Raw genomic sequence first — 12,162 nt, forward strand, 5'->3', positions numbered from 1 at the left:
GTGAAGGTGAGGTCGAGAGAGAAGGGAGAGAGAGGAAAACTGATTTCCGGAAATGGAAATGGAATTATGAAAATAATTTCTGAATTTCCATATTTATACTAAAATGGAAACTTCTTCCAATGACCATAACTTTCTCGTACGAACTCCGATTTCCGCGTTCCACATGTCCACGAACTCGTATCAATGCGCTCTACAACTTTCGTGAAGGAAGTTTTTGGAGAATCTCAATGTATCAAAAGTCAACCTTTGCGACCCCCCTAAATTCATACTTTTCGAATAAAAATTCGTCCGAAACTCTTCCGCTCCATCCACGAGCCACGAAACCGTCCAACAACCATAAAATTAATTTCGGAAAATCCTCGGAAAGTAATTACAAATTTCTGGGGCATCACAAGTGGAGAGTCTCAAAAAAAGAAAAATTTGTAATGGACGTTGTGGGCAAATGCATAACAAGAAGACCTGCACAACACTTATTTAGTTGAGAAGTTGTAGCCCCGGAAGCTGCTGCCAGCTATGGTTTGTTTAGTGTTTTAAGATTCTGCTTAGTTTTTATTTGGGGGCAATAACAGCTTTTATTGGAGGCAAAATAATATTTTTCTTTTGAAGATGATCGATATTGGTTAGTAATTTACTTTTGTTGTTGCTTTTGAGAAAATGGATTATATTTCTAAGTACTTTTATAGAGATTTTTTTACCAAAAATTCAATACGCGTTTTGATTTTTATTTTCATTCCAGCTACGTCCTATTGCTTACTTGTGGATTATGGCAGGAGTTGTGTTTATGTCTTCATTGTAGCCAATTGATTTATTATTGACTCTCAATTAAAGTTTTATTTGGTTTCAATAAAAACTGTTATTGACCCCTAATACTTTTTGTTCAGGACTATCAAGCCTATGAAATTTGTTTGTTTAAGAGCTAGATAATCAATCATATAAGTCTTGACACAACGCCGTACTTTTCGATTGTCTCTAGTGAATTATATGCAAACGACATCCTTAAGAAATCGTAAGTTTTTTTTTTGAATCAAACTCAAATCGGGCGTATATCATTCATCCAAAGCCGAATGAGCCATTACATATCCTCCCTCTACTGACATGGGGTAGATAAAATCGTAAGTTATTGATAACTTGTTATGCTGGACAATATTACTATTCTTTCTTTGTTTTTTTTTTAATGTTCTTGATAACTTACTTATGTTCTGATATGATAATTCATAATGCCGAAATACCTGAAAAGCATGTTAAACGTATTGCTATAATCACCCTGCTATATGCATCTTAGAACCATTTAAGCACTGGTGGGGCAATACACATGGTAAGCCAGTAGTTCTCTATTTGCATATTTTTGTTCTAGTTGATGTGATTCTGTATAGAGTTCAGATGTTAAAAAATGTTTAATACTGTTTTTATTTAGGTAGAAGATAAACTGTGAATCACGAAGTAACTCTCTGCATATCTTTTTTTCAGTATTTTTTTTCGCAATGGAGAGAATATAAACATAAATGCTGCACATGATTCATTGGACCCATGCCTACTTCATTGCAGCCTCTATTTCGTTCGAAGGAGGTACTCCTGACCCTTTATGCTAAATAGGATGCAGGACCATTTATTGATTCTGAATCATACCTAAGTTCTTTTGGAACTCTCTTTGGCATGCTCATAGGTGTTGTGTTTGTAAATCCTCAAATTAAAACATTGATTAGCATATGCATTGTTTATTATCTACACTCCAACTAAAATTAGTTTTCAATTTTATCTTAAAGGTAAGATGTGTTATGTAGTTCTTGAGTGGCAGAGAAACAGTGTTTTTTCTACTAGTGCATGTTTTTTAAAAGGACTAAATACTGTTTAGTCCTTTTTAAAAGTAGTCAATCTACAATCAATGCATTCAACATGATGCTGACTCGTTCTGCCCCTCCACTCGATGATCAAATGGATCTCTATCAGTGGTATCAACCAATTGCTTTAGATCGATACTTACCCATGGGCAGAAGCACAACTTATATGCAATTTGCAAGATGCACCAAACAATTGGAGTTTGTGAAAAATATGGAATAGGAGGCTATTAACTAGTTCTAATTTTGAAAAACTTATGTAATATTATTTTTAGAAACTTACGTGGAGTTCTGTAACGTTTTCATGCATGTATTATCATTTTAGAAAATGAAAATATGATGAAAATGCGCTCACTAACCTATTTCTCAAAACGTGGAAAATAAAAATTGAAAATATTTTCAACTTTTACTCGGAGAAAATGACAACAATTTGACATTTTCACTTTTTAATTCTCCCAGTTTAGAAAATATGAAGAATATTTGTTCACACTAAACTATCGAACACATTTTCAAATTTGAAAAATACAATCTCGTTTTCTATTTTTGTTGTTGAAAATCGGTTTAAAAATTATTTTTAAAAATCTCTTCGAAGGCACGGCTTAGGGTTTTGTGATGTTGATTGAATATATATGGTAGGTGAGTTAACTTACACACATTGATGTAGAATATTGATGGACTTTCATGGCCTTATATTGTAATTATTTTATATTAGGGCTAAATATTGGTTACTACCTTATAATTTAGGTCCAATTAATTTAGCTCCTGAACTTCTAGTTTCATTAAAAAACACACATATACATTGTTTCTCGTCAATAGTCCGTGAAGTGAACACGTTAAGTCGTTGACATGTCATGCCAACTCAGCTCCTGTGGGGTCCACATGTAAGGAAAAATCCCCAAATTAGCCTAGGGTCATTGTTGCCTTTGGTTTAAAAATGGGAAGAAGATAAATCCTAAGCTCTCTCTGTCTTTCTCGCATCAAATCTGATATCAAATCAAACCGTGCACACATCTCAAACCCATAAAGCCTTCCTTTTTTTGCCTTAAAGCCACACAACCCTTCTCTGTTAACATACAAGAAACCCTAAAATTAACAAGCAAAGCAAAAGAAGAAAGAGGTGGCGGCGATGCCACCGTGTTAATGGAAAAACACAATGCCGTTCAGGAAGTTGTGGAAGCGCAGCCTTATCCCTACTCTTTTCATGTCTCCAGTCCTCCGAAATTGTGTTTGCCCAATTGGGTTTTCTCAATGTTTAAGAAATTTCGTGAAAGATGTGAAATTCATGGTCGCATAATGGGCTTTCAGATTCAATTTGGTGGTTTAGATAAAGAAAAATACTAATTTTGAAATAGGCTTGCCTTCTCAAACCGCTTCTGCATGCACAAAATCTTAGCGTTATAAATCTTGATCACTAATTGATTATCGTTGGTGGCCATGCCGCAATGTTGATGTTGACTCCGAAGTCGTCGAAGCCGGTGGAGCATAAGGAGAAGCCATAGATGATCAAGCTGCAGCAGGCTGTCGTGTCGTTCTCGAGGGTGTTCATGTGTGCCAACTGGCTGAATTAAGTTTTGATGGCATTTGGATCGCTGGCAGTCGCCACATATGGGAAAGGGCTTGTAGTGTACCCGCACTTCGCTAAGATTATTCCTATTTCAATGGTGGGGATGACAGACACCTTAATTTATCCCTATTTTAGTGTTTGGGGTGGAATCATAGGGGAAAAGCGAGTCAGGACTAATTTGGGGATTTTGTCTTGCACGTGGGCCCTATAGGATATGAGTTGGCATGCCACATCAGCGAGTTAACGTGTTCAGTTCACGAACTATTGATTGAATGATCTATTTGATGAGAAAATAATACAAGGGTGTTCTTGATGAAATTAGAAATCCAAGAACTAAATTGATTTTTGACCTAAAGTACAAGATAGTAACCAGTAATTAACTTTTCTATTATCATCCATTAAACATAAAACTCATAGTCTGAGACTGCCAGCGAATGTCTTCATAATTAGAATCAGCTCGAATATTCGAAGTTGGTCTCCTCTACGTATTTGAAGTTGAAACCAGCTACTACTTTTAGAGAGGCAGGTCAGGTATAATACTTCATAGGCAGAAATAAATGTTATTTTAGGCATAATTTCTTTAGCTAAAAATATACAACATTGATTATTATTTTTCAAAAAAAAAAAAAAAAAAAACCGAACTTTGAACGGAACCAAACTAAATTAGGTCAGTTCGATTTTAAACTCTAAAAATTAGAAAATCAAATCGAACCAAACTGCTTTTCAGTTCTCGATTTAAGCTAAAAACTAATCCGAAAAGAACCGAACCCACACAGTAACAGCCCTACGTGACAAAAACAGTAGGAAGAGTTACCTTGAGTTGCACGCAGTGAACAGAATCCTCCACATGTGTGATTAGCGTGAAGGATGTCGACACGCCAGGTGTCCCGACTAGCCGTAGCTGGTGAAGTCCACGTCACGTGGCCGTCTCTCACCGTCCCTTAAAACGCAGCCTCCCATTTGTTTTTTTTTACCTCTCTTCTTTGCCTTCCTCCTCCTCTTTTCTCATCTCTCTGATCCTCCTCGCCTTCCCCAAATTCATCAAAACCCTAAAATCATCAATTCAACTATTCCGATTCAAATTCCATTCGAATTCGCTCCGCCCTTTTCAGATCTCACCCTCGCGCTTGCTTAACAGGGCTCTCTCTCGCTTCTGTCTTCGTTTCTCAGGTGAGTCTCCAACTCGTGCTGAGTCTACTCTAGGGGTTTTTCGATGCAATTGAAATTTTTTTTGCGTTTCGGGATGAGACGGTCTTTGATTGATGCTTTGGTGCGATGGGTCTGGAAATCGTTAATTTGATTGAAAGGGGGTTTAATTGCTGAGGAAAGTTAGGGAAAGGAACTAAATTAATTGAAAAGGTGCCAAGTCTTTGAGATTTTTTGTGTTCCTTTCAATAAAGTACGTAGCTTGCTTTTATCTAAATTTTGTTTAGTTCTTTTGTTATATGTATGGTGTTGGTTAGAAAGGTGTGTTCTTTTTTGATTTGTTGAATTTTCTGGTTAGTTTTCTTGTGCTTTTTTTTTTTGTGAGAAGTCAATGGAAAGATGTTTCCTTTTTTATTTTGTTGATGTTTCTTGGAAATGTATGGTGTTGCTTGCAGCTTGAGGGGTGAAATTTTTGGCAATTTTACGGGTAGTAGCTTAGAGGGTTTTCTTGTTTAAAGTTCGAGCTCTGGGTCTCATGAGAATTGTTAGGGGAATGCAGAGATTGTTTCGCGAGGAGCAGAACGTGCTGGGCTGGAAGAAATCCTTCAGCCAAGGGATTGGCGTCACTGCTCCCAAGGCCAGAACGCGTGACAAACACAACTCTAAGTTTGGGGTTTTGTGAAGGATATTAGGCTAGTGTGTTTGTTGAAGACTAACAGCAACGAATGCAATGACTAGGATTCTGGTTCAGCGAGGTTCCTCAAGTGGTTCTTCTTCCAACCCAAGCCGCTCTTCTTCCTTGTCTGGCTCTTCCTCAGCTTGGTCACAGCCACAGATTAATACTCCTCAGGTCCTCTCGGCTGTGAAAGATGAGGAGATTGAAGAGGAGCCACAGGAACATGTTATTGTGGATGATCCCTCTGAGAATTGTGGGAGTAGTGACAATAATGCCGTGAAAAATGATGATGTTTTGATGGAAAGCACTCATAATGATCACACTCTAAGTTCAAGTGATGAACTTACTGAAGTTGAGAGGGTTACTAAGAATGATATTGCCGGACAAGGGGAGTTGATGAAAGGTTTAGGCAGTTTGACAATATCTGAAAGGGTGAAAGTTGACAATGTGGACTCTGGTGGGGATACTTTACAAAATGTGATTGGGAGTTCACAGCCACCACCTCCTCCTGTTCCTCCCCCGAAAATTTCTTCACCAAACTCAAATTCAAGGAGAACTGTCACAGGAAGTTCAACTGCGGTCAGGATTGGACCTTCAAGAAGAGCAGTTGCCTGGCCAGTTGTTTCAACTAGGACGTCACCAACTGGGTCACGGCCTTCTTCTCCCAGGTCTCATGGTGAAGGCGAGGGGTACAATAGTGCCGATGAGCAAGGCCCTTGCTTTGTGTCCTCCTATGACGATATGGTAAGTATCTGATCATTATGAGATCTTAAATCTGATGTCCTTTCTTGTGTTTTATGCCAAAAATGCCCAGTAGTTTAGAATAAAGAGAAAGTGTGGCATAAGAGATTCTTTCATTCTGGTCATTTTAGTTAGGGTTATTCAAATATTTTCTTTGGTCTGCATCCCCTTTTTATCTGCTTTTTTTTTTTTTTCCTAATATTATTTATTACCAAAACTCGTTGTTCTCAAATAAGGGATTAACATCTTCTTTGAGGAAACTGTAATGCTTATAATATTTATTCTTTTCTAGTTTAGTCTTTGGATGTTGCAACTACACCCCAGTTGTTGTTATTGGATCCATTTTTAACTTGCATTCTAAATTGCCTTTGTAATTCTATTTTAGGAAAGGGAACGGCAATTTGAAATTGATATTAGACGTGCAAAAGGGTTTGAAGTGAAAAGAATGCTGGAGGATGGCAATTGTCTGTTTCGTGCTGTTGCAGACCAGGTTTATGGGGATTCTGAAGCGTACGACTTGACCAGACAAATGTGCATAGATTATATGGTATGGTTTCGTACCTGCAATCCTCACTGGTTTATGCTTTTAATGTCAATTTTTAGGCACTGCAGGACAGGAATACCACTTGCATACACAAATGTGCTATTTAGTAAGTCTATGAGAGTTTGGTACATGGCTTTTTTGACATTGTGGCTTCTTTTTTAAAATGGGGTAACTGCTTTACGTTTTTGTTCTGTAGAAATTCACAATAGCTTTGTTGGGCACATTATATGGTGTATGAGAAAAGTTCATTAATTTCATGTGGTAGATGCAGTTGCTAAATTGTCTATTCTAGTTAATTGAATTATTTTTTATATCCCTTGTCAGTTGCATCTCGACCGTTTGTTTTAAAAGTTCTACTTAATGCACGGATAATGAGGAAAATAATTAGAGAAATGTATAGGAATAGTGAAGTACATTGAGTAGTAGAGACAATTTCTTTCACCAAGAAGAAGAAAAGGAAATGTTAGTGTTTTTGGTTCTTAGTTAATAAATGTTGGAATGCAAAACTATCCATTTGTTTTGGATAACCATGCACCAGTGAATTATTATGAAGCAAAGCCCATATTTCTTCTTCTCTGTCCGGTTACACATTTATTTCTGAAAGTTGCATTTGGTACGTGCTTAACATTATAACCAATCATGATTGTCAATACTCCTACTTTATGTGTCCAGGAGCGAGAGAGGGATCATTTTTCTCAATTTATTACAGAAGGATTTACTTCTTATTGCAAGAGGAAAAGAAGAGACAAGGTATGTAGTTCTAACATGTTCTAATGATAGAGGGGTTATAGAGTATGTAGCTCCATAATTGTTTTTTTTTTTTTTAATTGGCACGGTTACTTCCTGTACTTTATTCTCAAAATGATGATAGTCTGGAAGTAAATGCTAATGTGAGATATATGTTGGTCGTATTCACTACCATCGTGTTCTAATTTCTTTCCTAAATTTGTACTTCGCACGGTCGTTGGCATAGTTGGCTTAAATTCAGAGTTGAGAGAAATTTTTGTAGTATTAGTTGCTGTTATTCAATAACTGCCCCTTCGTTGGTCAAAGTTTCAGTTTTGTCCTGTAGATGAATCAGTTTTGTCCTGCATCTGGCTTTGGGGTATAAATGACTTGTATTTTAGTTTTAGAATGTGATTAATATTTAGGTGTTTATGAGCATCTCTCTTGGTCTGGAGAATGAAACATGCTGATTCATTCAATGGTTGTTACGCACGCAGGATATCGTTTGCTAAATATATTCTTTAAATTTAGTGGATGTATAGAAGCACAGGTGGTTTTTTTGGTGTGCCCATGTTAAATACAATTATATGTTTATGACTTTATGCCAACACTTGTGGTGTATAATATGTAATAAATGATGAGTTTTTCCAATTATAGAGGTAAGATGCATATGTAGAGCGTACGCTGATCACTTTTTAGTGTTTTTGAGATCCACAATTTGTTTTTGTTAGTAAGATGCCAAATTTTCTATTCTTTAGTATAAAATGGACATGATCATTTTCATCTTAAAAAGTAATTTTCTCCAGTTTCAGTCCTGAAATGCTACAAAGAAGCCACAAAGAAAGCAGGTTAATCTAATTAACCATAATAGATTATAACTAATACCTTCGCAATACAACTTTTTCATACCTTCTCAATATGACTGTTTTCATACCTTCACAATATAGTTTTATTTAGAGAGTAGATGCAATTTCGTTTCAAGACTTATTCTATTATAAAGCTTAACAACTGTGACAGATTTTTCCTTTCACAGTTTACTGGTACAGTAGTGCTCAAGTGGTTTGGAGTTGACCAGTTAAACCTTGTCATTCACACTCTTGGATTTGAGTCCAAGAGTGGAAAACAAAACAATTCAAATAGAAAATATTTTTTCCAGCCTTGGATCTACATCCAAAGGTAATTGACCAAGGCTCTCGTGGTCAGTACTCTCATAGCTGATAGTAGAATGTGAACGTTCACAATTTTCTCTCAGTATACTATGTGTCTAATACTCTAATTTTCAGTAACATCTTGTTGTTTGAATCAGATTTCAACAGTCTATGAATGTTTAATTCATTTTCCTAGATCGAGTCCAAGATGTGCGGTTTTGTTGATGAGGTGGATCCTGAACTATTCCCAGCGAAGGCCTGGCACCGTTTTACTATTTTATCTATTATATCTAGGTTCTAGTCTTGTTCATTAAAAAGTTGGTTATTGGTTCAGCAGCAACAACTGGCAGGATGCCTGTCGCTTGATATTTTTTTTTTCTTACTATATCATGCCCCAGTTATGACTTTGATGGGTGGCTAAATCTAATACAACCATTGCGTTCAACTGCAAAATACATTCATGAGGAGATTTGGTGGATGGGCCTTGGTTTGCTTTTGGATTTCCTGTTCTGAGTCTCAAATACTATACACATCGATCTTACTTTAAAAAGGCTTGCAGAGTAGAGTTGCCATATTATACTCAGGAGAGATCGATGAGAGGGGAGTGGCCTAGAATAGATAGTGAAATTTCCTAGTCTAAGAATTTTAAGTAGTGTAGGAGCTACAGTCTCTAGATTCCGGTGGCTCATCGGGTTGTAGGATACAACCCAGGTCGGTTATTCAACACTTTGCACCCACAAAATGTAAATCTTTATTAACACAGAAGCCAATTCATATCTAGCTTTGCACCCTCAGACGAGTTGTGCATCCTTAGAGAATAAGCTGCAGTAAATTGACTATTCATTTGGAGGATGACAATGCTCTGTCGCATTGGAACTGCAAATGCTAATTTTCTCTTAAGTTTTTTGCAAGTCTGTTCTGAGGTGTAGAAGAGGTAGAAGCTGGATTATTGCACATTGATATATACCAGAATTGTGAAACATACCATTATATTATCTTAAAATCCTATTGCATAATAAAAAAATCCTATGATTATGCATTTCTCTTCCCCACCATCCTAGTTAGGGGCGGAGCACAATGCAAGCTTAAGCTGGCCAGCTTTTGGCATCCCAAAGCCAAAAGTGAAATTAAGCATTGTGATTGCCTCTGAACCTAGGATGGAGAGCAGCTAAGTTTTTACTTAGCTGTCAACCAGTGCACCAACTATACCATTTGTAACATCATTGCCATACAGTTTACTTGTATCATTTACATTGAAATGTCAGGTCACCTTAAAAAAAAATTTCTGAGCTCCGCCCCTCATCCTAGTCATACTTCTTAAGCCTCTGTGTATTATCTTGTGGCTTTTCAACTACTAGTATTTTACCGATTTTGTATAGTAATGAGTCATCCTTGTGGACTTCTCTCCATGTTTATATCTTTGTTCATTTTTCAATTTAGGTTATGAACTTATGATCAATGCTGTTATCTAGCGCAGTGTTCTTCCTATGATCAATTTCCTCGTGCAATGTTGGTTGTATAATGGTTATTTCTTTCCTTTCTGTCAGGTCTACGGAAATAATGTGGAGATCCAGGCCTTATCTGAAATGTATAATCGGCCCATCCATATTTATTCCTATAGCATTGGTACTGATTTTTACCTGGATAGCTATATTTGCTTTCTTCAAATAAACTCTGTTGTTTGCATTACTTCTACATTTTCTAACATGAAGGTTGATGCAGAACCTATCAATATCTTCCATGGAAGTTATAATACTGACACACCACCTGTACGGTTAAGTTACCACCATGGAAATCATTACAACTCTCTTGTTGATCCTCGCCGCTTGACCATTGGTGCAGGACTTGGGTTCAGCAGTCTTCGCGGGGTGCGTCTATGTTCTGAACTATTGTCTCTATCTCCATTTGGCTTCAATTCTATTTACAATTAGACGATACATGGATATGATAGGTTTGTTCTCTATTATTGGATAGGAACAGGCTATACTAGAAATAGGTTTGAACACAAATGATACCTTGAAAAAGAAAAAAAAATTACAGTTCGTCCCCTTTAGCTGCTCAGGCATGGGGAAATGTCCACAATAATCAATCTTGGACTTTTGAGATCTGCTAGTATTAGCATCTCTTATGGCTAGAAATACTTTCTTTTGTCTAGTGCATTTATGCCTACTGATTATTTCTTATTGTTTACTCCCTGAATATCAATGTTTATTCTTCTCTTGCCTCTTCTCTTTCCAAGTTCTTTATCACTGCTGCCAGATCAGTTGGTGAATAATAGGAAGTCAATGGTTAGTAGAACGAAGGGATGGTATGGGAATATTGAGTTAATTAGTATATGGGTTAAGCAAAGTTTTTTTTATAATAAGCTTGGACAAGAAAGAAGTAGACGTGTGTAATCCACTTTGGGGGTTGCAAAAGCATCCATTCAAACATTATCAATAATTAGAAGAATCCCAGGAAGTGACCATCAAAATCATGTCTTTTGTTGGGGCACCTTGAAGGGGGTGTACAAAAATGGGTACCAGGAAAAATGTGTTAGGATGTGCAACTCATACCAGTGACAACAATGTTTTGAATGGCATACTTGTTATGCAATGAGCTGGTTGGACTATATGTAGGTTGCTTCATCTTTTTCTTGCTTCTGACTATGATGTTTGCTCCTTCTTTTTCTTGCTTCAGACGAATGCTGACAAGGATCAGGTCAAGGCTGCCATTAAGGCTCAACAAGACCAACAAATCGATAATGTAAGTATCTCAACTTTGAAGCAGTATGAAGTTCACTAATTTCTGATGGTATATCATCAGATAGTGATCACATTTTGCTTCTTCCTCTTTTCCTACGGACAGGCACTTTTAGCTGAGGGGCGATTTTACTCGGATCTTGAGCTTACTGAGAAAGAAATGGAACGCATGGTGATGGAAGCTTCTAGGGCTGAGTATCTTGCAGATGGCACATTCAAGCAACAACTTGGCCGCAGAGAATCTTCTACTTCAAGCTGTGAGCCTTCATCTTCTGGAGCTAGTGAGTAAACCCTTATCTTCTTTCTGTTTCCCTTTCCACAAATAGTCTCGTACAGTGCTACTTGAGTAGATTTTTTTTTTTTTGCATTGTAGTTGGAATTTGAGTAGGTTTGTTGCTGACTAACAGGATCATCAGGCAGTGAGACTAAGCCAGGGGGTAGAGACCAGGGTGGCCAGGATTCCACCTTAAGCAGTAGTATGCAAATTGTTCTGTCGATGGGATTCAGCTATCTGCAGGCCATCGAAGCTTACAGCATATTTGGAGATGACGTAGATTCCATGGTTTGTTACTTGTTGGAAACTAGCAGCAGTAGCAGGCGCAAAGGCAAGGCAACAGAATAATGACCAAATTGAAACCATAAATGAAAAGGAGAAAGAAGGACCTGGGAATGCACGTGAGATTGTGTTGGCTTCTTTGTGCTGGAACTATAGGAAATGATTCAATTGATGAAGCCTGTGAATCTTAAATATGTTATCCAAGTTCAGTCAATAAAATGGATTGACTAGCCTGTTTACTGACCGTGAGTTTGGTAAAATTTAATCACTGATAAGTTAGAATTTTCGGGACCAGTATAGAGTAGCATTCACAGTTCTGCATGACCTGCTCCCAACATCTATGCCATACGGCCATACCTATCCAACATGCTCATTAAACATATTTCAAGCAATCAAACCTGACTTTCTTTCAAATTAAATTACGATTTTGCTAGTAGCAATAATGTTTTACTACATGACCTATAAATATGTAGGGTTGTGTATTA

The 12,162-nt window shown here is 37.2% G+C and overlaps 1 protein-coding gene across 3 annotated transcripts; it reads left to right on the plus strand.

Annotated features, from left to right (window-relative positions):
• Positions 1-4,365: 4,365 nt before the first annotated feature.
• Positions 4,366-11,921, plus strand: LOC133732858 (OVARIAN TUMOR DOMAIN-containing deubiquitinating enzyme 6). 3 transcript variants are annotated; one of them, XM_062160459.1, is made up of 9 exons: positions 4,366-4,569; positions 5,001-5,965; positions 6,348-6,509; positions 7,179-7,256; positions 9,928-10,006; positions 10,103-10,248; positions 11,060-11,125; positions 11,228-11,402; positions 11,529-11,921. In XM_062160459.1, the coding sequence occupies exons 2-9, from the start codon at positions 5,276-5,278 to the stop codon at positions 11,741-11,743; spliced, it is 1,611 nt and encodes a 536-aa protein (XP_062016443.1). In that variant the 5' UTR covers positions 4,366-4,569; positions 5,001-5,275; the 3' UTR covers positions 11,744-11,921. The 3 variants fall into 3 exon arrangements, with proteins under 3 accessions (XP_062016443.1, XP_062016445.1, XP_062016444.1); XM_062160461.1 differs by having other exon boundaries at positions 5,095-5,965; XM_062160460.1 differs by having other exon boundaries at positions 5,105-5,965.
• The last annotated feature ends 241 nt before the right edge of the window (positions 11,922-12,162 follow it).

This window comes from Rosa rugosa, chromosome 2, assembly GCF_958449725.1.
Source record: "Rosa rugosa chromosome 2, drRosRugo1.1, whole genome shotgun sequence".
Lineage (NCBI taxonomy): Eukaryota > Viridiplantae > Streptophyta > Magnoliopsida > Rosales > Rosaceae > Rosa > Rosa rugosa.

Excerpts from the sequence above, each read along its gene's own strand:
- LOC133732858 (XM_062160459.1), top strand. The coding sequence starts at position 5,276 with ATGACTAGGATTCTGGTTCAGCGAGGTTCCTCAAGTGGTTCTTCTTCC. Across the intron at positions 10,249-11,059 it reads GGTTCAGCAGTCTTCGCGGG|ACGAATGCTGACAAGGATCA; the intron begins GTGCGTCTATGT and ends TTCTTGCTTCAG. Across the intron at positions 11,403-11,528 it reads GCCTTCATCTTCTGGAGCTA|GATCATCAGGCAGTGAGACT; the intron begins GTGAGTAAACCC and ends GCTGACTAACAG.